Source organism: Neolamprologus brichardi, chromosome 17 (assembly GCF_056152115.1).
Source record: "Neolamprologus brichardi isolate AB-2024 chromosome 17, ASM5615211v1, whole genome shotgun sequence".
Lineage (NCBI taxonomy): Eukaryota > Metazoa > Chordata > Actinopteri > Cichliformes > Cichlidae > Neolamprologus > Neolamprologus brichardi.
The window spans coordinates 37,563,112-37,588,860 of record NC_142120.1 but is presented as its reverse complement, the minus strand read 5'-3'; the positions used below and the strand labels follow the sequence as shown (position 1 = coordinate 37,588,860).

Sequence of the window (25,749 nt, the reverse complement as noted above, 5' to 3'; positions counted from 1 at the left end):
ATACTTTGCATGATGGTATCAATCAATGTCTGGGATACTTTGTTTGTCGAATGTTTGCACTGCCAACTTGGACAGCTCATTTCCTCTTAAATTATAGACTTGTCCTTATCTTTTAATAGACTTTTCTTTTCCTCTCGCCGCCGTTCCACTTCATGTGTGGAAACTTGAATTATGAATAACACTCTTGGTCTGCTGCTCTGTCCATTACTCCTCCTCGTCTTTGTCGCCGTTGCAGTTTTAAGTGTTTACGCTACTCTGCTCGGCATTTAAAGCACCTATTCATTTTCTTTCTCTTTAAGTATAAACTTCTAAGGTTGCTTTTCTCTTTCTTATGAAAAAGAAAAATACTACTTGGAAAGTCAAAAGAAAGAAGGAAAAGTCAAGACTTCCCAAAATTGCCATTATCATAATTATGATTATTATCTACATTAGAAAGCAGCGTGTCTGCGAGTCCAGAGCTGTATAAACATGCTGCTGTGCACTTATGTTTGCCACTTGAACATTTGAGTTACGTACTTCACTGTTTTTCACCTCTGTGATAGTCCTGTCCTAATAATAAGTGTGCATGTATAATTATACTTTGTCTGGAGTGGTTTGACACTGAGAAATACAAGTTAGTTATCTTAGTTTAACAAAAAGGAGTAACAGCTTAATATCAGGTTATATATTTTGCAACACATTAAGTGTGATGCGCATCCTATTCAATTAAATATATTTATCAGTGCTGTCAATAGATTAAAAAAATTAACTAATTAATCTCACAATTTTCTGTAAGTAATCGCGATTAATCACAATTACTTGATCAATAGCCTGTTTGCAATGACATTTTTTCAACTTTATATTTAAACTTGTAACTGACATTTATGCAGTTACAATATACTAACAGGGAAGTATACACTAATATATATTAGTGCTGTCAAACATGTTCATGCAGATTGATCACAGGGGAACTGTGGATTAATCTTGATTAATGATTAAACATCATTTATTTTTATTCTATATTAATCACCTTTCATTTTGCATGAGCAAACACTCGAGAAAAAAGGGAAAATATCTGCACTTAACGTGTTGAACATTCACAAGTACTCTGTTTAATCTGCACTGGTCACTCCACTTTATTGTTATTGATATTTATATTTAAAAGTGCAATACTGTAATTTTCTGCTGCTCATTCCTGTGCAATGTCCCATCTGCCCTCCCGTCATATTTCTTTTCAAGATTTTCTTATTTAATCACTAGTGTACATATATTTATATTTATAGATACATATATATTCAGTCATCTTTTCTCTTTTACCACGTCTCTCTAATATTTTGCTCCTTACTATTTTTCTAATTTTATTTTATTATATTTTATTATATTTTCTCCTACTGTATCATGCTGCTGAGTGACTGCTGCTCGTCAAACACATTTCATTGCCATGTTGACCCTGTGCTGACTTGCATATGACAAATAAAACTGAAAACTTCATGTAAACTCTGTAAACATGTGTCCTCTCTCTCTGTCACTCTTGGGGAGGCTTCAAGTCCTGTTTGTCCAAGCTGGGTGAGGCGTTAGCCAAAGAGCTAGCAGCATCCTGGCTAACGTGTGCTTCGAGTCAATGTGATATTTTAAGCTGGAAGCGCTTCGGTGAAAACAGAATTCCTTCTTATGAGGGTCGACTGTCCCATCTTATTGTTTTAATGCTCAAAACTCCCGTGGAGAGGCCGAAGCGCGTTTATCATCTTCCACATTGAGTGGATTGGTTCAGCTGCCGTCACTACAGACCAGCTGCCCGTGTGACGGTAACTCTACTTGGACAAACTGCCCCAAATGTGTTTATAGAAACATTGCAGGGATTTGAGTCACTCTGCACTCCAGGTGTGTTAAAATTGTAATCCCGTTGACCGTGATGGAGGATTAATTTTAACACGTTAATTTTGACAGCACTAATATTTCTATAATCACAACAACAGTTGCCTCGAGGCACTTATATTGTAAGGTAAAGACCCCACAATAATAATAACTATGCTCTAATCCTGTAATCGGAGCAAGAAAACATATTATCCCTACAGGGATGATGGATTTCTGCTGCATGTTGGTCTCAGTGAGCCCACCTGGTATGCGTGTTTACTTCCTGTACGCTCTCGATCAAAGAAAGCTTCTAATCCTCCTCTTCTCTGCTTCTAGGTCCTGCTGTTGTTGTGTATAGCAGACTGGATGGTGCACTCAATATGGAGGAGCGGCAAAGACCCAGACAGTTTCTCCATCCCTTACCTGACAGCGCTGGGGGACTTGTTGGGCACCGCCCTGCTGGCGCTCAGCTTTCACTTCCTGTGGCTCATAGGAGATCAGGACAGCGACGTGGGCGACTGAACGCGTGCCACCTCTCCGTCTCTAACGCCCTTAAGCCTTGATGTGCTGCGGTGCTCCCTGTTGCTGGTCAGCACATTCCTTAACTTCACATCCTGGATGAGACTTTTAATCTACACGATGGTTTAAAAATTGTTCCTGTTTATTTCTACATGCAAACCACGTCGTACTCGTTAAGTTTATGTTTTTGTGTAGCGATTGTGACCTGCATCATTTGCACCAAAGCACTGCTGGTCTTGTTCGCTGGAGCAGGAATCACCAGCCAGCGCCCACAAACCTGAAGAAACCTTTGGACTCTGCAGCCCAGCATCAGTCAGAGGCCTTCAGTGAAAAATTAAAAACATGTCTTATATGTGGAATATATTTTGGGGATTGTGTCTGCCACCATAGTAAGATCAACAAGTGAAGCCTGGAGGGACTGTTAGCAGAACGTGTGACTGCTGCAGACTCGAGAGTTTGTCCTGATGGTACGAAACGTTTACTTGTGTGCTTTTGTTTTTATTTGTTTCATGGTTTATGTTGGATTTCTCTGTTCTCTGCATATTTAAGAGACGTTCCTCTCCTGTTGTACCCGCGTTCTGTGCACCAATCAGCTGTGAGCTGGACATGTGGGGCCGCCTTGTGGTGTGTGGCCTTTTAAGAGGGCGTCCCCGTGGATCCCACTCTGTCTGACCAGTCTTGTGGAGAGCCACTGCTGTCACTTCCTCTGTGTTCTCAGTGTTTTGTGGATCGGGGACCAAACGTCTGCTCAGCATCGATGTACCTGTCTTTGTTTAAGTTTTAAACCAAGAATCATCTTCTTAAAGATGCTCGTGTTGGAAGGTGAACAGGGGTCAAAACAGATTATGCCACATTGCTGATAGTGGGTTTGATTAAGTCCTGACCCACAAGCTTAACAGCCACAGCCTACCTGGAGCAGGACCTGGTGGGGTGGAGGTGTTGGTGGAGGTGTTGGTGGAGGTGTTGGTGGGTTCTGGTCTTTTCTTTTGTTGCTATTCCAACACCTACACTCACAGACTGAAGTGACAGGAAAGCATCAGGTGTTGTATAATCTAAGATGTACTACTGATGCTACTTTCAGGGTTAATGTTTATTAAGTTACTCGTGAGATTACCAGTAACATACCTGTCGTAGTCTGTTTACGTTGTAGACTTCAGTTGGCTGAGATAACGTTACATTTACCAAACACATTGTTTAGACCTCACACCGGAAACCTGACAACTGTAAACATTACATACGAGCACTTTAACGCCCTGTGCAGGCGTGTTCAGGTGATTAGTACATGTGCACGTGCTTCATGCTTCAAACGAGTGAGCGGAGAAGCACAGACGTTACGATAATCAGCCTGCGAGTGCGCAGGGACACTGATAATGATGCAGCCAGTTTTGAACTAAGTATCAGGAGCTATGAGCAGCTCGTCTGACGTATTCAGGATTAATAATGTTTCAGAGAGCAGGGAGTGTTGCACATCACTCTTTACTGTCACAATGTCACGTAACCCTTGGTAACCCACAACGCCAACCACCACACAGCTCCGCCCCCCAGATCAGATCTTGTGCCTGTGTCAGCGCGCCCTCTGACCTCTGTTTGACCTCTCTTCCTCGTGTATGATCACTCTGATGCTGGTTTACAATTCCACTGTTTTCCTTCAAAGACCAGCCCGTCCCCGCAGGAACCTGGCCAACGTGGGAACACGGAGCGTTCTCATGACGAGGTCCCCACGAGCTCCGTCACCACCGTCTCATAAACAGTCCAGACCGACGCGGCGGGCACAGGTTCAACTACAACAACCGTTCTCTTTGTTGGGAGCCTCGCCGCTCCACCTCGGGCAAACCCAGAGCAGCCTGAACGTTTGTAGCACCTGTACAAAAATAGGAAATACTTTCATTTGGGTCACTTTAAATAAAATCATCACATTTTTTTCGTCCTGTCAATTATGATCCAGAATTAATTTCTGCTTTTTGCGAGACGAGGTTTGTGAAACAGAGTGGGACCACTGGCCTTCCACGGTGGATGATCACATGCTGTTTACACGACCAATCATCAGTTCTCCTGATTGAACAGCAGATTTCACCTCGATTCTTTTTTCCGAATGTATTGTTTCATTATTCAGAGAGCGGCGATTCAGCCGAGTCCGCCTGATGGGAAATCATTCCCTGTAGCTCCTCCGGGAATGAGATGGGAGATTAAACCCACTCGTTGAAGTGATCCTGAAGCGTATGTGAACGTAGCCAGTGGTTCTCTTTAAACCCAAAATGTGCCTCTCGAGATTTACTGGTTGACGAGGTGTTTTTCACTCTGTCACACCATTAATGCAACTTTCTTTCTCCTGTATTGTAACACTGTGCAATGATCTTCTTTTGTACTCAGTTTCTGAAGAGTTTCATTCCAGAACAGCACATCCACCATCCGAACCGTGGGAAACTACGTGCAGATATCTCGGATTGGGACTGTTTTTTGGAATGAAACCCTTTGTTTAGGTTTGTGGCTCATATGGGCCAGAAATGATTCAAAAATAATAAATATCCTTGATTTGAAAAGCAGTTTATTTCTGGGTGTTTTTGTTGATCATATCAATCAGACTTCATTTTTGGAGTCAGCTTGAGTATCTTGTATGTCTGAATATGCAGAGAAGAAGAAGAAGAGGCACATGTGACATCCCCCTTTTTATGTGAGCGAAGCACAATTTAACAGGTTGAGCTTCTTTGCAGCTTACTCCTTTTCATTAGCATCATTGGCTGAGGCTCTCCAGAGAGCAGGAAACAGATTCATTTCTATGGTCTGCACCAGTTTAATCCCATCAAGACCATCAGGCAGGAAAGGATCATATGTGGGTCCTTATTACAACCAAAGAAAACACAGGCAGTGTGAACGTGCCGTGTGTCACTTCAGTTTTCTGAAATCTCTTTAATCCTGTTTGATGATGATTAAAAGCATGATGCCAACTGTTGGGTTTCTTTTCTGTGTGACTGAAACAACAAAGTTTTTTCAGAAGTGGGAACAGAATTGACTCGCTGGAGCCGAGAAGCGACTAGCTCAGCGAACTGATAAGCAAACAGTTCCTCTAACGTGATGGCAGCGAGAAATAAGATGCAGCTTGAATGTTGATTGTCACAATGCATGTATTTCTTGGAAGCAGGAGAACAGAGCATCAAAAGAAAGGGCGGGGTGGAGGGGGGGCTGCTGATCCTCCGCGTGGCCTGAATTCAAAGTCTGGGATGTATAACTGATGGATTTCCCACATCTCTTTGAACTCTGTGAGGAGCATCCCAGCAGTCTTCACAACTTTCCAGGATTGTCAAGTCGATTTTCTTGCCCTTCGTGTGATCAAGCTCAGAAGCAGCAGATATAGATTATTTATGTTTATGGATTTTCTTTTGCTGGCTGAGAGGATTAGATCAGATGTACTTTAGATGAGGGGTTTGCATCGACTAACAGCACAAGCGCACAAAGAAAGGCTTGTTATGCCAGTCATGCATCAGGGTGTACTGTTGAATTATCTACGGGCAAAGCTTTGATTCGTATGCAGTTTAACGACGCACCTCTGTGAGAGTCTACATTGTTCCTTTTTAACAAGGTCGACTGGGACATTTTGCTAGCTTAATAAACTGAATGCTTATAGACACCTTCTGCAGGCTGCTAGTTGAGCAACATTGACCCAGCAATAAAGCGTCCAGCCCCACCGCGCCCTTTCAGTCAACCCACAATACTCGGTTAGCTTGGAGTGTGTTAGTGTGGCGGTGTGGCGTGGCTGCGTGTGAATCAGCTGCTACCTGAGGTTGTCAGGGAAACAATAGATGCTTCACACACACCATAACTGGAAACACATTTTTCCAGAGGCCTGTGCGTCCTGCTGTTTAAGCTGAGGTGACTGTTGAGGGGCAGCTCACATCACAGCTCATTATTATGTATTTTCACTCTGCCTTCTCCACCCAGCTGGATTGTTTTGGTAAAAACGGCCTAACTTTTGGAAACGGCCACTGTGTGAAATTTAATGTGGGAGCCATTTCCTGTCTGCTGAACTACAGCCACTGTGTAACTCTGCAGAATAAAGCGCGCCTCTACCTGTGACGGGGAGCTCATTATAGTGACATTAGAACAGGATGTAAAAATTTCAGCTTCTTTTGTTTGGTGGCTGAGGATAAAACTCCAGATAAAAACTGTAAACTTGTGTCAAATCAAGTTACAAATGCAGATCCATCTGCTTGGGCAACTTCCTGGGAGCAGCCTAACGTAGCTAATATTTATCTTTTTATTTATTGAGTAACAGTGATGTGATGTATAGAAAAAGACCTGAGTTTGGTACGTGACTCTATTCTTGGTTCACTATAATCCCGAGTACAGGAGACATTTCTATAGATCACATCTGCAGAAGCCGGCACACACCAAGGCAAGCCGGAAGCTTTTGGACAGTCTTTGCATCATGAAGCAAAACTGCTGAGACCATGACAACAACCACACCCTTGTATTATGTGGTCTGCATAACTGTATATGTTTATGCTGCTCAGCTCCTAAAGCGCTCAGGTCATGCAGGAGTGGCCTGCAGCACATCTTTGAACCAGTTATTTCAACTCTCTTTAAGGGGGGAAACAAATAAACAACATTTGAATTTTTCTCTGAACTTCTGACAGATTATTATTGTTCATTCATACATATGAAGATAAATGAGAGTTCCTGGGAAGAGCAGAAGGCAGTACGATGGCTTTAATTTCAGACTTAAATTAGAGACCTGCAGCATCTTCATCATCTTAGATCCGTTATTATAAACTGTTTAGATGTCGTTAAATGATTTGTCATCAACTTACACAAACCCAATTTTAGAGGTTCGCAAAAAACCTCTCAGACAAAAGCACCTTAGTCCTTATCCTGTTGGATGACTTACCGTTGTGCAAATAACAAATAGTCTCCCAAATACAGTGCAACCCCAACGTGGGGAATTACAACACTTCATTTATCATTTTTACTTTGTAGCAAATAAACAAATTGTTTCTTTTTCTGGCTTCATGAACTAATAAATGTCGAACATCTCGCACACGTCCTGCTTTTATTTATTACAAACTGAGAATAACATACTTACCATCTGTTGTTGGTAGAGTGGATGTTCATGTGTGAGGAACAGGACTCCCTTACTAATATTATTTATTATAACTTGTACAGCACTTTACAGCACGCTTTATGTAGCATCGCACATCAATAACATTTGCACACAAGAGGTTTAATTATATTTATTGAATATTTGAGTATTTTAATAATTAGCAGGTAGCCTTTTGTTCCAGGTCCTGCACAGCTGCTCCTCATCAAGAGGTGTGGTGGTTTTCTGTGAGGAGGAAGGAACTGTTACTGGGAGCGAATGAGGTCTACCAGGAACATGTGCAAAGTCCAGAGATGTGATTACTCGCCTGTCTTTTCTGTCCTCTCCAGCGTGTTTGGGCAAATATTTCCCCGAGGGTCTGAACATCATTGAAAAGTACCGGGAGAGGCCGTGGGCTGAGAGATGCGTTACTGTAACGCGTTACTTAGTAGGAGAGAGTATGAGCGTTTAAAGCGTGGAAGTACTGACCTTACTTTGAGTTTGATTCCGTAAAAAGTGACAAAAACATTAGTGTCCGTTGTGCGTGGGACGAAAACTTCTTTTTACAGCGGAAAAAAAACCCTAAACTTCCGAGCAAGCACCGAGTAGCTACGACGTAATGGGAAACTCACAGAGAAACTCGCGGATTCTTCCACTGACCGCTGCGGCACACCTGCACCAGGGTAACCCTCCGCCTATCCCACTCCTGCTTTACAGGTGAAAATAGAGCAACAGGACCTCTAGTCTTTGACTTTATTTATTTTCTGCTGTGTTTTACTTGCATCTATTTGAAAGACTGAGTGTAAACACAAAAAAAATATTTTATTTTATGTGCTGGAATGACAGAAAATAGGTTTAAAGGTTAAACTAATTTCTTCCAGTCAGAGAATGTTGCATATAATTAAATGTTTGCTTGATGCATAAAGTTAAAAGATTAAAACTAATAAAACAAGTTTTAAAAAGAGACTTTTTCATTTGATTACATTTTGTATGATGATTATGTAGAAAAAGTAGAATTGGGCTGAAAGATCTATCACTTTATCACCTATTCAGGTTGTAAATCGTGTTTTTAAAAAGTAACTAAGTAACTAAGTAATTAATTACTTTTGAAAATAAGTAATCAGTAAAGTAACAGGATTACTTTTTCGGGAAGTAATCAGTAATTAGTTACTGATTACTTTTTTCAAGTAACTTGACCAACACTGGTGGGGAGTCTAATTATTATTATATAATAATTTATATCAAATATTGAATCATATGAAAATGTAAAATGGATGTATATATGTTTATGTCGACTGTTGGTGGAAGGTTGGAATTTGTAAAACGCGCCTGACAGTAAGGCTGCCAGTTGTCATCAGACAGGAGAGTGAGCGTCGTGGCCTCTACGGGCAAATAAACACCTCTTGGTCTTCCTCACTGTAAATCCAGCCACTACAAAAGGCAACACAAGTATTAGAATCTTTTAAAAACGTGTTTAAAATCACATTTTCATCTGAAATGTACAACAAGTAGAAGGCTTTAGAAGCCATAAGCTATTCCTTTTTGTTGGGACCAACCAAAGCACGCACACATCCTGTCATGGGAGTGAACGCAGTATGAAAAGGAATCTGCACGTTCGTGTAAATCATGTCAGCCTTCATTGTGTCTGAGCTGAGTCTGGCGGATGCCCCAGGGTGACATTCCTCTGCATCAGGCTGTATGCACTGAAGGATTAAACTGTCATGCTGATGTGCTTTGACCTGCACATCTCTGTCCTCTTCAATGAGTTCTTACTCACGTGGGAAACATCATCGCTGTCTTAAACGTTGAGTCATTTCTCACAAAAACCCAGAGACAGCTGCTAGCCCATCTGGATATGGCACCGTGACCTGTGCACCTCTGCCAGAGTGGGCTCTATTTTTTACACTGACAGTAACTGTACTTTGGACTGGGGAATATTGATGGTGCTGGGAGGACAGATGACTCAGCCTGCAGCGGGCGCTCAGCGCTCCTGAAGAGAAACACCGGTCGATCGCTCTTTATTTAGACTGTTATCAATCTTATTTGGCACCGAAGCCAAAGCCAGACGGCAGGGGGAGGCTGGCAGCTATTACTCTGTGGGGAGATGCACAGCTGTGCCACTCTGTGAACACTCCACACATACTAATTGCACACGACCAGAGGGACACAAGTCAGGACACATTTCAGAGTGAGTGACAATGTTCCCTCTAATCTTCATCTGCAGTCATGTGACTCCAGAAGAAATGGCCAGTAGCCGTCCTCCAACCTGCACCTGGCCTCGAACCTGCACCTGGCCTCGAACCTGCACCTGGCCTCCACAACATATTGTAGATACCGAGTACTTTTACTGATACAGGTTAGAGAGAGAGTATATCACGAGCTGTTTGCAAATTCTTAACACATTTTATTCCTTTGACCACTAAATCACACAGCAAAATAAAAACCTTCCAGCGTTTTGTGGATTTTGTTGAGACCTAGAATTGAAATGTGCTCGTCTTTAAAGCACTTTCACTCAACGTCTGCTGTTTAAATGTGTTTAAGTCAGACATGGATTTGACAGTCAGTGTAAAAAGGTTCAGATATTGTTTCAATTCAATTCAATTCAATTCAATTCAATTTTATTTATATAGCGCCAAATCACAACAAATGTCGCCTCAAGGCGCTTCATAGATACAGAGAAAAGCCCAACAATCATATGACCCCCTATGAGCAAGCACTTTGGCGACAGTGGGAAGGAAAAACTCCCTTTTAACAGGAAGAAACCTCCGGCAGAACCAGGCTCAGGGAGGGGCGGCCATCTGCTGCGACCGGTTGGGGTGAGAGAAGGAAGACAGGATAAAGACATGCTGTGGAAGAGAGACAGAGATTAATAACAGATACGATTCAATACAGAGAGGTCTGTTAATACATAGTGAGTGAGAAAGGTGACTGGAAAGGAAAAACTCAATGCATCATGGGAATCCCCCGGCAGCCTACATCTATTGCAGCATAACTAAGGGAGGATTCAGGGTCACCTGGTCCAGCCCTAACTATATGCTTTAGCAAAAAGGAAAGTTTTAAGCCTAATCTTAAAAGTAGAGATAGTGTCTGTCTCCCGAATCCAAACTGGAAGCTGGTTCCACAGAAGAGGGGCCTGAAAACTGAAGGCTCTCCCTCCCATTCTACTTTTAAATACTCTAGGAACAACAAGTAGGCCTGCAGAGCGAGAGCGAAGTGCTCTAATAGGGTGATAGGGTTTGTTTGCAGTTCATGTTTAAGATTTCTATTTTCAGTTCCAATAAACGAATTTATTTGACTGATTATATTTGAATCTCTGGTCCCACAGGTAATCAGTCTGCTAAAGTAACAGCTATGATGAACAGACTGACCACGCGAGGCGGCTGATTGCTCTTTATCTCCGTTTCTGTCTGAGGGATCTCCGTCCTCCTCTCCTCCTTCCATCTTCCTTTACATCTAGACTAGGGATGGGTACCGGTATCCGGTTCTGACATAAACGGTAGTAACCAGACCGAAAAGTAGCGCACATTTCGGTGCTTTTTTTTTCCTGAGCTGTGATACACTTTCTTCTTCCTTACATTTGTATTGGCGGTTGGCAAACAACTGAAAGGTGCATTACCGCCACCAACTGGTATGGAATGATACACTTTGGATTCCAGCCAATCATTTTACATTTCCGAGGATAGTAGGCGGGTCCAGGTACGTACGTTCTTTTAGAGCAGAGCTACAGATTAAAAATGTCCAAGGCGAAGCGGTTAAAGTCTGGCTGTACTTCACAGCAAAAGATGCAAACTCAGCAGCTGCAACAAGTGCTTTAAGCTGATACTGTGATACTGTCAAAGGAGGTAACACCTCGAATCTGATGAAACACCTGGCGACGCATAGCGTTTTTTTTTTAAAAGCCGAGAAATGCGCCGTATTTGACAGCTTGCTGCGAGACCTCACACCGAGCACATCTACTGCAGGTGTGGTGCCTGTTATCGACCCGGAGTTAGCAACATCGGTAGCTTAATGTTGTTCGTGTGTAATTTACGTTGAGTAGGCTAACCACGTTATTACATTAATGCATGTAAGTTGAACTAGCAAACACCATCATAGCTACATGCGGCTGTCTTCTTGTTTGATGGCAGATACTCCCTTCACCCTGGCCAAAAAGGCTAAAATGACCAAAGAAAAAGTGGGAAACAGTTAAACATGAGAGGTTTTTGGACAAAGTTTGTGTTTTTTCCATTGTTTAAGCACTGCTTCCAGCCAAGAGTGATACCATATATGCCCCATAGCTGCAGAAAAGGCTAACATTGTTATCTTTTTACAAAAAAACAGCTGAACATGAGAGGTTTTTGGACCAATTTTGTGTTCTCCATTCTTTAAGCACCGGCATCGTTTCAAAAGTACCGGTCTGGTACTGGTATCGGATAAAACCTAAATGATACCCATCCCTAATATAGACGATGCTTCACTTCACAGTCACCACAACCTGCAGAGCTGGTGTGACTGCAGGGCAGCTAAACACAGCACAGCAGGAAGGAGGGAGTAAAGTCTTCTTATATTCTTTCATTTTTATTCATTATTTTTAAATTCAGTTTTTGGAGTTCACGTTTGATTAGACTACACCTGCTTTATGAATCAGACTTCAGTCAGCAGACACATTCCCAGCAGCAGGTCTGCAGTTACAAGCTGTTGCCAGCCCAGATATGAGGGTGGACGACTACATCTTCAGCACGAATAATCGCCCCATAAGCTGTAATATGCATCTTTTCACCTTCAGGATGCTCTGCAGATGCCACTCATTCCTGATGAGCTGTCTGCACTGAGAAAGGAGCCGGACAAACAGATGGTGAGAGCAGCCAGTCCTCACTTAAAAAGACATATGGATGCAGACAGGAGACATGTCTGACCAAAGTTTGGTTTCACTCTTTCATTTGGCATAAGAACACGTCTGATAACAAATGGACCAAGGAAGAACGCAGACAGAAATATTCTATCTATGATTTAGATGAAGGATGTCCCATCATAGGCTACGTCCACACGTACACGGGTATTTTTGAAAACGGAGAATTTCTGTTTTCGTTTTAAAAAATAATCCCGTCCACACGTAAACGCAGAAATGAAAGAAAACGCTGCTAGGAACATGCCAAAGCAGCAGGTGGCGCTATATTCCTAACCGTGTTGAAATGTTGGCCAATCAGAAGTCTAGAAGCCTCGGTGGGAAAAAAGTAAACAAAGCTGGGGCATAGAAGCAGAACCAAGTCGTATGTGTGGAGGGACAGTAACTGTGTGTATATGTAAGCATTTAAACACTGCAGAGACAATTAACAGTAACAGTGTTGTCTCTCGCCCCAACCAATCACAGCAGATGGCCCCGCCCCTCCCTGAGCCTGGTTCTGCTGGAGGTTTCTTCCTGTTAAAAGGGAGTTTTTCCTTCCCACTGTCGCCAAAGTGCTGCTCATAGGGGGTCATATGATTGTTGGGTTTTTCTCTGTATCTATGAAGTGCCTTGAGGCAACTTTTGTTGTGATTTGCCGCTATATAAATAAAATTGAATTGAATTAAATTGAATTGTAGAAATTCATTTCACCGAAACAATAACGTGGCACACAGTGTGACGTCAAAAAACGCGCACACCTTTGACGCTGAGTTTTCTCCATTTTTCTCGTCCACACGTAAATGCAAAAACTGAGTTTTCAAAATATCCACCCTAGCCGGAGTTTTTTAGAAATCTCCGTTTTCAGTGACCAAAAACGCCGTTTACATGTGGACGAAAGGCGCAAACGCAGAGAAAAATCTGCGTTTTCAAAAATACCCGGGTGCGTGTGGACGTAGCCATAGTACAGCGTTTCCAACTGAAACAGGAAGCTGAAGTGTGACAACACCAAATGGGAACATTCAAAAGGGAAAAGCTGCTTAGTTGGATTATTAACGATGGTCGTTTTTTAACAAAAAGCAACTTTCACCCACAAACATTCACATAAATACTTTTCTCTGGAAATATTCCTCAGATTTTGGTCCATACCGACGCTGCATCGCAGCAGCTCAACATAAGGACTCATAGCAGAGCACCCGCGCACACGTGTACATAAGCTCCATGTAAGATAAGAAATGAAAATAAGGACAAAGTGGGAGTTTAAAGAGGTTTCAGTTTGTGTTGGCATTTTGGGCAGACTTTATTGAAAACTGATTTCAGGGTTAAAGCAAGGATCAGCTCTAGGTTACAAATATGGTAATGGTTTGGCACTCCGTCCTGATGGTTTACTTTAGGGGCAGGAGGCTTGGAAACGCATCAAAGTCAATGAATGCTTTTACAAAGATCTGAGAGTTTCCTTAACCATAATTTAATGCAGTGCAACAAAAACCAGTTTGAAGAAATTGTGGTGGAGGTGTGGTCGCTGGTTTAGCTGCAGGGGAGGAGCTCAAGTGGGCGGTGCCAAGGAGGCTAGAGGCACAGGTGACGGTGATCGGTCCAATGAGGCTCCTCCCTTTATATGCAGGTGTGTGTGAGCAGGGTGTGAACGTACACGAGTGTCACGTCAATAAATGCTTCCAGCAATAAAAACATAGCAGTGTGTCAGGACTTCTACAAAGAAGGCAACAACAATGAAATATAGGAAGACTGAACAATATAAATATGAACACTGACTCAATGTCGAGCCAAAAATGTCCCTATTGTTTGACTAACATAAGAATATTACTGTACTAATAACCATACTTCAGCACTATGTTGAATATTTCCAGACAAAATGCACTTAACTATAAAACTTGATACTGTTGCATTTCCAACACGGTACAAACACTTCTGATTCCTTCTTTCATTCAAATGAAGAAAGTCTTTGAAATTTTGTGGGATCATCTTCAGGGAAGAATAATGAGAAGACCAGTAAGTTAGCGGTCGTTAGTTCAAACAGCCTCAGAATAACTGGGACCAACCCCCCCCCCCCAGTCTCCCCACTGGCAGCTACATCAACGCTGTGCACACCAGCCAATAGAAGAGCTTCTCCCTCTCTGACCACTAACCATCTCATACTGTAAATTCTTCCTCTCGGTGACTGATGACACTTTTATCGCAACATTAGCCATCAGCAAGCAGAATGCTCGTGATGTGATGGCTGCGATCTGCCTCTGCTCTGTTCTTTGGGACCTCAAATCTAAATGTCATCACTTGAATAAATCAGTGGCTGATTCATCATCACATCAGATAATCCATTCAGTCTGCATGTACTGCCAACACATTTCATCTTTATGGAAGAAAAATTGACCAACCATCTGCATTTTGTTTCACAGCAAAATCCTCCTGAACATTTGGGCTTTGACAAATCTGTGCTGCTGACTAATGCTCTTTCCTCAAGGACGGGAGGAAGTGTCTCGTATGAGCTTTTGTGGAGAAACTGAGATTTAAAGCCACTCAGAAGTTGCTGGTGTACGCCTGCACCCACATCACTCTGATCCTATCATGGGAACTGATATTATCTGTGATAACAAGGCATGAAAATAGTATCTTATTATTAGGGGTGGGGGAAAAAATCGATACTGTGTAGTATGGTGATATTTTGTTTGCTAATAATGTATCGATACAGGGACAGCAGAAATCAATATTTTGTTACAAAAAAAGTTTTTGTGCTCTGACTTCAGAGCATGTTGATCCTTTTTCTGAGCAAGAATCCTGACATTCCTTCACTGTCCAAATGTGTTTCACTTGTTTTTGGCAGCAATAAACATGCAGTGTTGGGAAGGTTACTTTTAAACTGTATTCCATTACAGATTACAGATTACACGCCCCAAAATGTATTCTGTAACGTATTCCGTTACGTTACTCAATGAGAGTAACGTATTCTGAATACTTTGGATTACTTAATATATTATCATGCTGTTTACAACTACATGAATGTACTATTGCTGTGATTTATTACTGTTACTGAAGGTCCGCGGCTCCGAACCGTAGTAAAGGGACCTCTGGCTAATACATCGGGTTCTGTGTCGGCTCGTAGCTGAAAACTAGCTTTACTTTGTTGTCTGGGTCAACTTTGCTAGCAGAGACAGAGAGAGGCGTTGAAAGGCTGCTCCAACAGAACTTATTGTTTTTGGAGGAAAACACGAACACGGTGTACAGTCGAGTCTTAATAGCTTACTTACAGCTGGGCTCGTCAGGCTCTCTTCTTGGCTGCAGTGGTTATTATTATATTTACATGCTTCCAGCTCCCGTTTCTGCTCGATGACAGCTCGTACTTTTCCTTTTTCTCCCTCCCTCGCTCACAGACACATAACGTGTATGGCAGTCCATTCTCCCTGCAGCACAGACTACACTGCCCATGATGCTACATTCTTTAGAGCCTGTAGCATTCTGCCTGTTAGCTTAGCACAACAACAACAACAGGCGCTCTCTCACACGCAGGGAGAGAGAGTCACCCTGTAACCATGGCAACCGTAACGCTGCCGCCTGGAACAACAGAACGTAGCTGTCAAACAAAACCCAAACAGTCCTGACCCGCCACAATATGAAACAGGGAAGTACCGCCGTGTAATCCATTTATTTCAACAAAGTAACTGTATTCTAAATACCACCTTTTTAAACGGTAACTGTAACGGAATACAGTTACTCATATTTTGTATTTTAAATACGTAACGGCGGTACATGTATTCTGTATTCCTCCCTATTGCTCCACGCTGTCAGAGCTCAGAGCGCTCCGAACATCAAAGTGAACTTTGTAGCACTAACGGTTAGATCAAAGTCCCTGAGCCTGGTTCTGCTGAGACCGTCGTCTTGTTAAAGGCAAGTTCTTCTTCTCCACTGTCACCAAGTGTTCACTCACAAGGGATCAAGTGATCGCTGGGGTTCGCTCTCTAATACTTGCAAAATGCTCTTATATCTCCCAAACCTGTTGCTCATCACTTAATGGGCTCATGATCTTAATGACTGGTCTGTCCTGTTACTAGTGACACAGCCTGTGAGACAAACCTGAGCTGTCATGCAGGGCTTCATCTTATCCAGATAACTTCAGCGTTAACCCTGGATTTCCTATCCTATGAAGGTGGTTCTTCTTTCTTTTGTCCCTAGCTGGCGGTCGGCAGTATTCCAATAAGCCAATATGTCGCTGTGGGTGCCGTAGGGTTTCCATCGTGGTCAACGATGCACTTCCAGGCCTTGCGATCTGTGGCCTTGACCTTCACTTGCTCGAGGGTTAGACGTCGTTGTTTAAGATCATCTTCTTGGGCGTGTCACGCTCGATTGTCCAGTGGGAGGGGCGATGGCTGCTCATGCAGCAGACGTGGCCAAACCATTGCAGTTGTTGCTTCTGGATCAGCCCTTCCACTGAGGGCTGCTGGTGACACTACATATCGCACTGTTGCTAAGACAGTCACGGAGGGACACTCGAAGAATCTGATGCAAACAGCACATTTGGAAGACCGCGAGCTTGTTGAGGTCGTGCTTGAGGATGGCCCAGGTCTCAGGTCCATAGAGAAGAATGGGTAATACCAGTGTGCATTACTGGTGGATGGTGGTTCACTTCATATTAGTATGATTATAATGTCTCTGGGTCAGGGACGAGACCCTGACCCAAGTGGAGGAGTTCAAGTATCTCAGGGTCTTGTTCATGAGTGATGGCAGAAGGGAGCCGGAGATTGACAGACGGATTGGGGCTGCAGTGATGCGGACGCTGCACCGGTCCGTCGTGGTGAAGAGGGAGTGTAAAAGCAAAGCTCTCAATTTACCGGTCGATCTACGTCCCTACCCTCACCTATGGCCACGAGCTGTGGGTAGTGACCGAAAGAACGAGATCGCGGATAAAAGCGGCAGAAATGAGCTTCCTCCGAAGGGTGGCTGGCCTCTCCCTTAAAGATAGGGTGAGAAGTTCAGCCGTCCAGGAGGGGCTCAGAGTAGAGCCGCTGCTCCACATCGAAAGGAGCCAGCTGAGGTGGTTTGGGCATCTGACAAGGATGCCTCCTGGGCGCCTCCTGGGTGAGGTGTTCCAGGCATGTCCCACCGGGAGGAGGCCCCGGGGCAGACCCAGGACACGCTGGAGAGATTATATCTCTCGGCTGGCCTGGGAACACCTTTGTGTTCCCCCGGATAAGCTGGAGGAGGTGCTGGGGAGAGGGAGGTCTGGGCTTCTCTGCTTGGGCTGCTGCCCCCGCGACCCGGCCTCGGATAAGGCGGAAGAAGATGGATGGATGGAACTTATAGTGTGAGGATTAATTTAGAGATCAGCAGGTGTGAAATCACTGCCCACTGAATAATCACTTCTCTAGAAAACAGTGTTACTGTTCTTGGGAGCTCTGTCAGACCTCTGCAGACAGAGGAGGCTGTAAACCTTTTCACTATCATATGAAGTCTTTATGTTTAGCTGAAGAGCTCAGAAATAAATATAGATTCTTAGACGCAACTTTATTCAGTTTGACAATGATTTGACTCTGATTCTATGAGCATTCAAATATGATCATGACACATACACTGTACTTGCTGGCCTCATGTCACGTTTGTATGTAGACTAAGGCTATGTTTGAAATCTGTTTTTATATTTGACTCTCAAAACTTTGCACACCATGTTTTTACTGAGTCATATTTTACATCATTAAGCCGTACCTCGCTAAAAACACTGAGTGAAGTGCAAACGGTGCAGAAAAGTCTGCTGGTTCATTTGATGATTAAGAAAATCTGCTGCTTTGTTGCTGAATTCCAGCCACTAGCACATCGGTCTCCAACCTTTGTTGCGCCACGGACCGGTTTATGCCTGACAATATTTTCACGGACCAGCCTTTAAGGTGTTGCGGATAAATACAACAAAATAAAACTAGTACCGGTACCGAAAAAAATAAGATTTATTCATAACACACGTGAAAAGACCCAGGAAACCCGAGTTAACGATAAAGACGATAACAAAATAACGCTGAAAACCGATAAAACCCTGAAAACTATACATTTCACAACTGAGCCTCAACTCTCGCGGCCCGGTACCAAACGACTCATGGACCGGTACCGGTCCGAGGCCCGGGGGTTGGGGACCGCTGCACTAAAACACAGGACACACACCAAGATTACCTGTTCAATCAATAACATGAATGTCACTTTGCTCTGCTGAGGATGTTCAGGTCTCATTTATTAGGACGTGGGATACTAACCTTCAATGTTTACAGTAAATGTATCCAGTGTAAAGTTTCAGATGTGCAGCAGTCACCAGACATAGCAGCACTGAGAGCGCTCTCACCCATAAAATTAACTTGAATTAACATTGTTATTTTGTTGCTCTGCGCGTCAAATCAGCAGATTCATGAGTTTCTGCAGCATTAATCGTGTGTCCTTGTTGTTCTTTAAAGATTTTATCGTCATCTGACAACACCTCTGAAGAAGGCAGCGCTCATGGGGATCATTTTCTTTGTAAAGTCAGGATTTATACGCTTAACTAATAGAAACGTACCTGCTCATCCTCTTCTCAGGGAGAGATGAAGCTCCCCCCTGCAGAGAAAACACTTTCCTTAGTCACTCAGCGGCTCTCTGCAAATATCCATTAAATGTTCCAAAAACCTTTCAGTGCTATGAACAATTGTCAGTTTACCTCTTGGGTCCATTTGCAGTTAAACTTGACAATAAAATTTCCAATTAGATTTGTATGTATAATTATAAAATGTGCCAACCTTGGCCCAAATCATCTGTGATCTGTGATCCCCGGGATACAAATACATGACAGAAATAGAGTAAATTAGGAGGAACATACACGCTAATGCAGTTCTATAACACTAGCTATGTACAAACAGATATGCAGAGATATCTCAGCTGCCCTACTTCCTGTTCTGTCTCACTGGGTTTATTTTCCTGGTTTCCTTCTATTTGTTTAATTGCAGTGTCTTCTGTAATGTTGCTCTTGACCTAATTCCTGACAAAAACAAAAACAGTGGGAACATTTTTTTCTAAAAAATATTTCCATATTACAATTTCTCTCATTACGTCTGATAATATAAGGACAATCCATCCATCCATCTTCTTTTTTTTTTTTTTTTTGCCTGTCCCGTTTGGCTCTTTTGCCATCAGAATTATTGTCTAAAGGCGAAGAAAGATGCCCAACGGATTTTCTTTACCAAATTGACCATCCCAGCTTTGCCGTAATGGTCCATTTGATTCACCTTTTATTCTTTATTTTATTTTCACTTGCTGAATACGGGACAGACTTGACTGGGGGAAAGAAAAGGGAGAAAGAAGGAGGGAAAGAAAAACAGTTGAGAAGAGGGACGGGGGAGAAGGGCAAAAAACAGAATAAGCAAAAAAAAAAAAAAAAAAAAAAGAAAAAAAATACATGTATCGATCACCTGGATCACCTGTTGAGAAAGAAAAAAGAAAACAAGCAGAAGAAAACGAGAGTAAAACAATAAACAACATCACAATGATATATGGGAATATGACAGTAAATACTAAATATTAAACATTATTGTGCAGCACGTAAGATCGACAGCACAGTGTGCATTGAGGTAGGAGCCAAAAAGGGTGTAGTTTGTGTGTGTGATCACCCGTGTGTACACCTGTGAGCATGGACGCGCTTGTTTTCTTAAAAGGTTCCCTCATGTAATGATCTGCTAGAGGGTGTGGGGGGCCACTGCCCCGTCCTCCAGGGCATGAAGCAGGTATGGAGGAGATCAAAACTCCAGACATCCAGAGGCCCCCAGAACACAAGAGACCAAGGAAGACCAACAGAGGGGCAGCCGTGCCACTGTCCCAGAAAGAGCTGAGGAGAGTCCCAGATGAGGGGTCACTCAGCAGCCGCGGAGCAGAAGCCAGGGGGGGTTGCAGCGACGTGCCCGTGAGCTCCGCCGGCAGCCAGCTGTGCCTGAGTGACCGAGCCCCAGGCCGAGAGGCCGGGGGCACCCCACCTCCGAAGTGGCCCAAGCGAGCCCCAGGCTCCAGGCCCCGATAAGCAGCCGCCAAGGAGTGAGCCGGTGTGCACCCGGACGCCCACCCCCGGACACAAAGAACCACCAACGCACCGATGTCTGAGGGAGTCCGCCCCCGGCAGGGGAAGTGGTGGGGGGAGATAGGCCTCCAAACCTTGGAGGGCCTGAGCTGTCCTCAGAGAGGTGGCGTCTGATACCCAACCTGACATATAGACACAGACATACAGGCACACACAGATACAAACATCCATTCCCACCCTCATGCTCTCATATGCACTTACTCCACACTTAACCAACGTGGAGACAGACATAAAGAGACGCTGTACACACAATCACACTCCCCAAGCGTACTCTACAAACCGGGTCTAGGTACCCTTGCCCCTGGAGGGGGGAACTGCACCCAGACCCAGGTTGTGTTACCCTTTTTCCCTGCAGTGGGGAGAAGCAGACCGCCCCGACTCCGCAGCAGCAGGGAGGCCCCACATTCCGGACCCCAGTCGGACGGCCAACTCCTCCTCCTAGCCCCCCTGCTCCAGCAGACCGCAGAGAACGAGGGTGAGAGAAGACTCCTAACCTCCCTCCACCCGCTCATTGTAGTGTTGATGTATGTGTGTTCTAAGGTGCATTTAAAACCCAGGAGGGCATGGAGCTACCTGCCAGAGAGCAGCAGGTAAGCGCATAGTCCCTCCTGCTAGCCCTCAATGTCTACGTGTATTTAAAATTGAGAGGTGGGCAACGACGCCAGGGGTGAGGTGTACACCCTGATGGTAATTGAGATTCCGTGTAGCGTGCCCACCCCCAAGATCCTATATGTATGTGTAATGAGAGTGTGAGTAATGTGAATGTCTAAGTTGCGGGATAAAATTGAGGCAGAGGCAGCCAGAAGGGGACAGAGGGGGGGGTTACCCCCTCTGCACCCTGGTGACACACCCCCACTCCAAGGCCCTGCATGTGTGGGTGGTTGTGGTGGAGCGGGAAGAGGGAGGCAGCTGGAGATGGGGAGGGAAGGAAGGGAGGGGCAATTGACCCCTCCCTGGGGCCAGCTCCCCCGCTGACCCCAGTAGGCACCCCCATACTCCGCGACCCGCCAGGGAAGGGGGGCCCAGGCCCATCCGAACCGGGGCCCAGTGCAGCGGCGCCGCCCGGCCCCACAGAGCCCGGGGCAGTCCACCCAACCCCACCACAGAGAAAACTGCACCCACCCCATCATCCACTCATCTTCCAGACTACATAAGACAATAGACGCCCAGGCTGAGATCTTCCTCCACCTCTCCTGTATCTCCCCCTTTTGCAGAGAGAGTTCCTGAGAGAGGAAAGCTCCTGCAAGATGTGACAACCCCCCCCCCCCCCCCCCACCAGTTGAAGAGCCCCCCAGGTGGCTCGGCGCACCGGCGGCACCCCGCGCCAGTGGCGGGCCCCCATATACCCACCGGCCCACAACCCCGGCAACACACCAACCAGGACCCAGGCCCCCGAGGCCCGGCCAGGGCCCCAGGCCAGAGCCGGAGCGCCCCCAGAACCTCACGCCCGTCCCGGACCCACCCAGGGGCAGCCAGGCTACCAGGTCAGTAACCCCCGTCCGTCAGCACAGACCCTCCCCTAGCCCCGCTGCACGTAGCTACGAGGAAACCGTCACCCAAGAGCCAACAGAGCCCCTAATTGGCCATGACCGCTACCCCGGGTTGAGCCCCCCAAGGAAGATGCTCCCGAGGAACCCCCCGACGCCCTAAGCCTGACCCTACCCCCACACCAATCACAACAGTGAAGGCGAGACCAAAATATGACCCCCCACCCCCACTAGGTGATGGAGCTGATCAGAGGAGCCCAGAGCCATCCATCCATCTTCATCCGCTTTATCTGAGGCCGGGTCGCGGGGGCAGCAGCCTAAGCAAAGAGTATGGGGTGTCTGGCCCATTGCTACGGGCCATTCGATCCCTGTACAACCGTTGCAAGAGCTTGGTTCAAGAGCTTGGTTCAAGAGCTTGGTTCAAGAGCTTGGTTCAAGAGCTTGGTTCACATTGCCGGCAATAAGTCGGACTCATTCCCGGTGGGTGATGGGCTCCACCAGGGCTGCCCTTTGTCACCGGTTCAAAAAAAAAAGGACAGTCCAAAGAGTTACAAAGCTGTTTTGTTACATGCTATTCATGTGTACAGCGAGTCCCTGCTGGTATGGGACTGGAACCCCTGGGTGAAAAAAACGTCCCTGTAAATCTGAAATCTGGTTTATGCTCAAATCTGTAATCCAAGCAGTTTTGCATTTTGCTGCTAGACATTTCCAAAGTGTGTGCACTGATTTGCCTGTGGCTTATTTCCTTAGAGAGCTGAGAGCTCCATGCTAGCCTTAAACTAGGAGCTTCTTTGTGGAGTGAAATGAACAGTAAATGTGTGAAATGTGCAAAACACAACTTTGTAATCTCCATAAAACAGATTTGATGGATGGTGTAAAAACTGAAATGCTCCGTTCCTTGTTCTCAGAAGAAATTATTTGCTGCAGTTGGTATTTATAAATCTTCTGTGTCCCATACTGGCATTAAACTTTGTAGCCTTAAACTAATGTAAGTACCCTTCTGTCTCGGGCAAAGAGCGTACACCCCTCTGCAAGCTTGGCTGGCCAAGCTGACTTCATAGCTAGTGTCCTAATACCATCCAGTAGTGCAGTTGTCACACTTGTAGATCTATTTATCTTACATATAGGCACTAATACCCTCCCCACCACGATCTTACTGAGGTCAGCTTTAAAGCCAGCCTTCACTGAATCCAACCAGCCCATCAGTTTGTGTGTGTGAATGTTTAAAGTGAAAACAGAGGTGACCCAGAACCCCTTCCTGTTTTCTTCACCCACACTTAGCAAAGCTCAAACAGTCAACCTCAGCTACTCTATCTTAGTTCTCTGGCACTGATGTTGTACTGTACCTGCCAAAGGTACAACAACACCTGTACTAAAAGGCAGACTGAGCAGTGGAGGGTTAAGCTCTATCACTGATGTGTCATCTCAGATTTGGATCCAGATTTAAATGTCTGTGAAGGTTCTCAGTCATCCAGGTCATCGTAGTCAAAGGAGCTGCAAAGAAAAGCGTCTGGACTTCTTTAAGTTGCTTGAAGACGTTTCACCTTCATCTGAGAAGCTTCTTCAGTTCTAAGGTCAACCAATCTGGGTGTGGGTCCCAATCAACCCTGGCTGATTGGGACCCCATTTTCACACCTTGGCTCAGGCGATTAGAGGATCATCAGGGGGTCCTTTTGTCCCTCTGTGGGGGGAAACTCCCACTAGGTTTATATCTGGGACTCTCCACCATTTGACCTTAGAACTGAAGAAGCTTCTCGGATGAAGGTGAAACGTCTTCAAGTAACTTAAAGAAGTCCAGACGCTTTTCTTTGCAAGCTCCTTTGACTACGATCCAGATTTAAACTCACTGTTTTTCTTGCTCCTGTTTAGATACTGAAACTCCTTTTTTAAACGACTACACTGCCTTTCTTTGTTTTTCCCCCGTGGTTGAAAAATGAAACTGCTATTTTTCAGTCTTCACTGAAACACACACACACACACCAGTTGCTATTGGGCCTCCCTCTAATGACAGGGTGTGTAGTTAAGAGGCTAGTGAGGGCAGTGTGTATTTCAAAGTTGGGACCACAAGGTCGTCCAGGAGGAACGCCTCCACGTCTGTATTTCTGAATGCGTATGTGCTGACAAGGGGGACCGGCAGTGCTGCACTCGGTACACTCAGTAGTCCATCAACATACAGTCCTGGTATCCACTCTGTCCTTTCAGTGCGCCTTGTTTACAAGGAGGAGTGTTTACATATTATATTACAGTGCTGCTACTACAGCGGAGCTGTGTGGGGATGAGAAACGTTTGTCAGCAGTTCTATTCAAGGCCAGAACTAATCGTCAGGGGAAATGAGTGCAGTGATTTTTCCACCAGAACATCACACACACACACACACACACACACACACACACACACACACACACACACACAGGTCATCACTGGATATCTTTTGATTTAGTATCTCACTCAAGGTCGCGGCAGGACGCGGAGCCACGATTAGACTGGATGATTGATGAACATCAGCTATTATGTCTGACTGCAAACGTGGACACTGTCCAGTCACGGTTTAAGCTCAGACCTGTCTGTCCAAGTTTAATAGTTCTTAATGACTTAAACGTTTCACAAAGTTTTAAAGTTGCTGTGATGCAAAACTTCCAAAACCAACAAATACCAAATACTGGCTTTCGAGCTCTTTAGGATTCTTAACTCTTTCTTATTTTTATGAAGATGTCATCGTCCAGGTGAGTGTCAGGTTGTGGATCCAGTTTCATCCTTCCTGGGCAGAGTTCTGCTTGTTCTGCTGGTTCATCACCTGCAGGTCATCATTGTCGATTATGAGCCAACATTTAAGGACCAGCTCGAGCCATCACCCCCTGCCAGACTGTCTGCTGCCTGCCTTGGGCTCAATATCTACACCTCACCTGGTTGCTAGAGGCTGGCCTTCATGTTGGACACTCACCTGGCTGCTTCCCCCTGGATTCTCAGCTCTCCATCTCCCAAGTCTCCTTCAAACAGTCGCTCCAGATGTAGTGGAGTAGCCCAGTTGTCCTCTTTGAGTAAATCCATTCTCTCTGATGCTCACTCCTGATGATTACCTGGTAACCAAGTGTTTAATAGTCTTCTCACTCTGAGTATTATGCTGCCTGTTGTGTCTGCGTCCAAGTCCAAACCTGGCATCAGTCACCTCAGCTCGTGAAAATGGGAAATGGGTGCAAATATGACCTGAAATCCAGCACATGGAACAAAACCAGACTTTGTATAATAATAACCTTTAAAGTCAACATTTGGCTGTGTAACCACCGTTATCCTTCAACACTGACCAAACTCTCCTACACAAGCTTTCTTGTAATTTCTTGAAATAGTCTTCAGGATTAGTTCTGCAGCTTTCTTCTTGAAGGACATTCAGAAGATCTTTGGACGTTTGACTGCCATTCGTCATCAAAATGATCCCACACTGCTTCGATAATGCTCCGGCTTTTGTCACTTCTTGTGTCGTTTGGCATAATTCAGCCTTTGCTTCCTATTCTTCATTAATATAGAATGGCTTTGTGTCAGCCACCTTGCTCAATGCTTCAAGATGCATTAGAGATTATAAACTGTGTTTAAATATGCAGCCATTAGGTCAACGATTCTCTTCACTGAGCCTGAGGAGGTTAAACAGTTTGATCTGGGGTGCCTAAGCACAGAGAGGTCAGAGGTCAGTCAGTGGGTTGTATATTTACACAAGAAACCACAAAGTGTGGCAGAGTACAGTGTTGGTGTAATGAAAAAGAGGATGGTCTCTGCAGTGATGCAGAAACACAGATGTAGGCTGAGATACAAACACAGCTGCTGCAGCTCTAATGAGGAGGAGTAAGAAACAGCAGGAGCATCGGAGGCAGTAACAACATGAGCTACTGGAGGCTGG

At 44.7% G+C, this 25,749-nt stretch overlaps 1 protein-coding gene across 3 annotated transcripts in view; it reads left to right on the top strand.

The window, feature by feature from the left end:
• Positions 1–4,895, top strand: part of slc41a2b (solute carrier family 41 member 2b) — a 43,013-nt gene extending 38,118 nt beyond the window's left edge. For all 3 annotated transcript variants that reach the window (XM_006806509.3, XM_006806511.3, XM_035914677.2), the window contains one exon: positions 2,170–4,895. In XM_006806509.3, coding sequence (XP_006806572.1) covers positions 2,170–2,355 — 186 coding nt within the window. In that variant the 3' untranslated portion in view covers positions 2,356–4,895. The remainder of the gene's footprint in view (positions 1–2,169) is intronic.
• Positions 4,896–25,749: the final 20,854 nt, after the last annotated feature.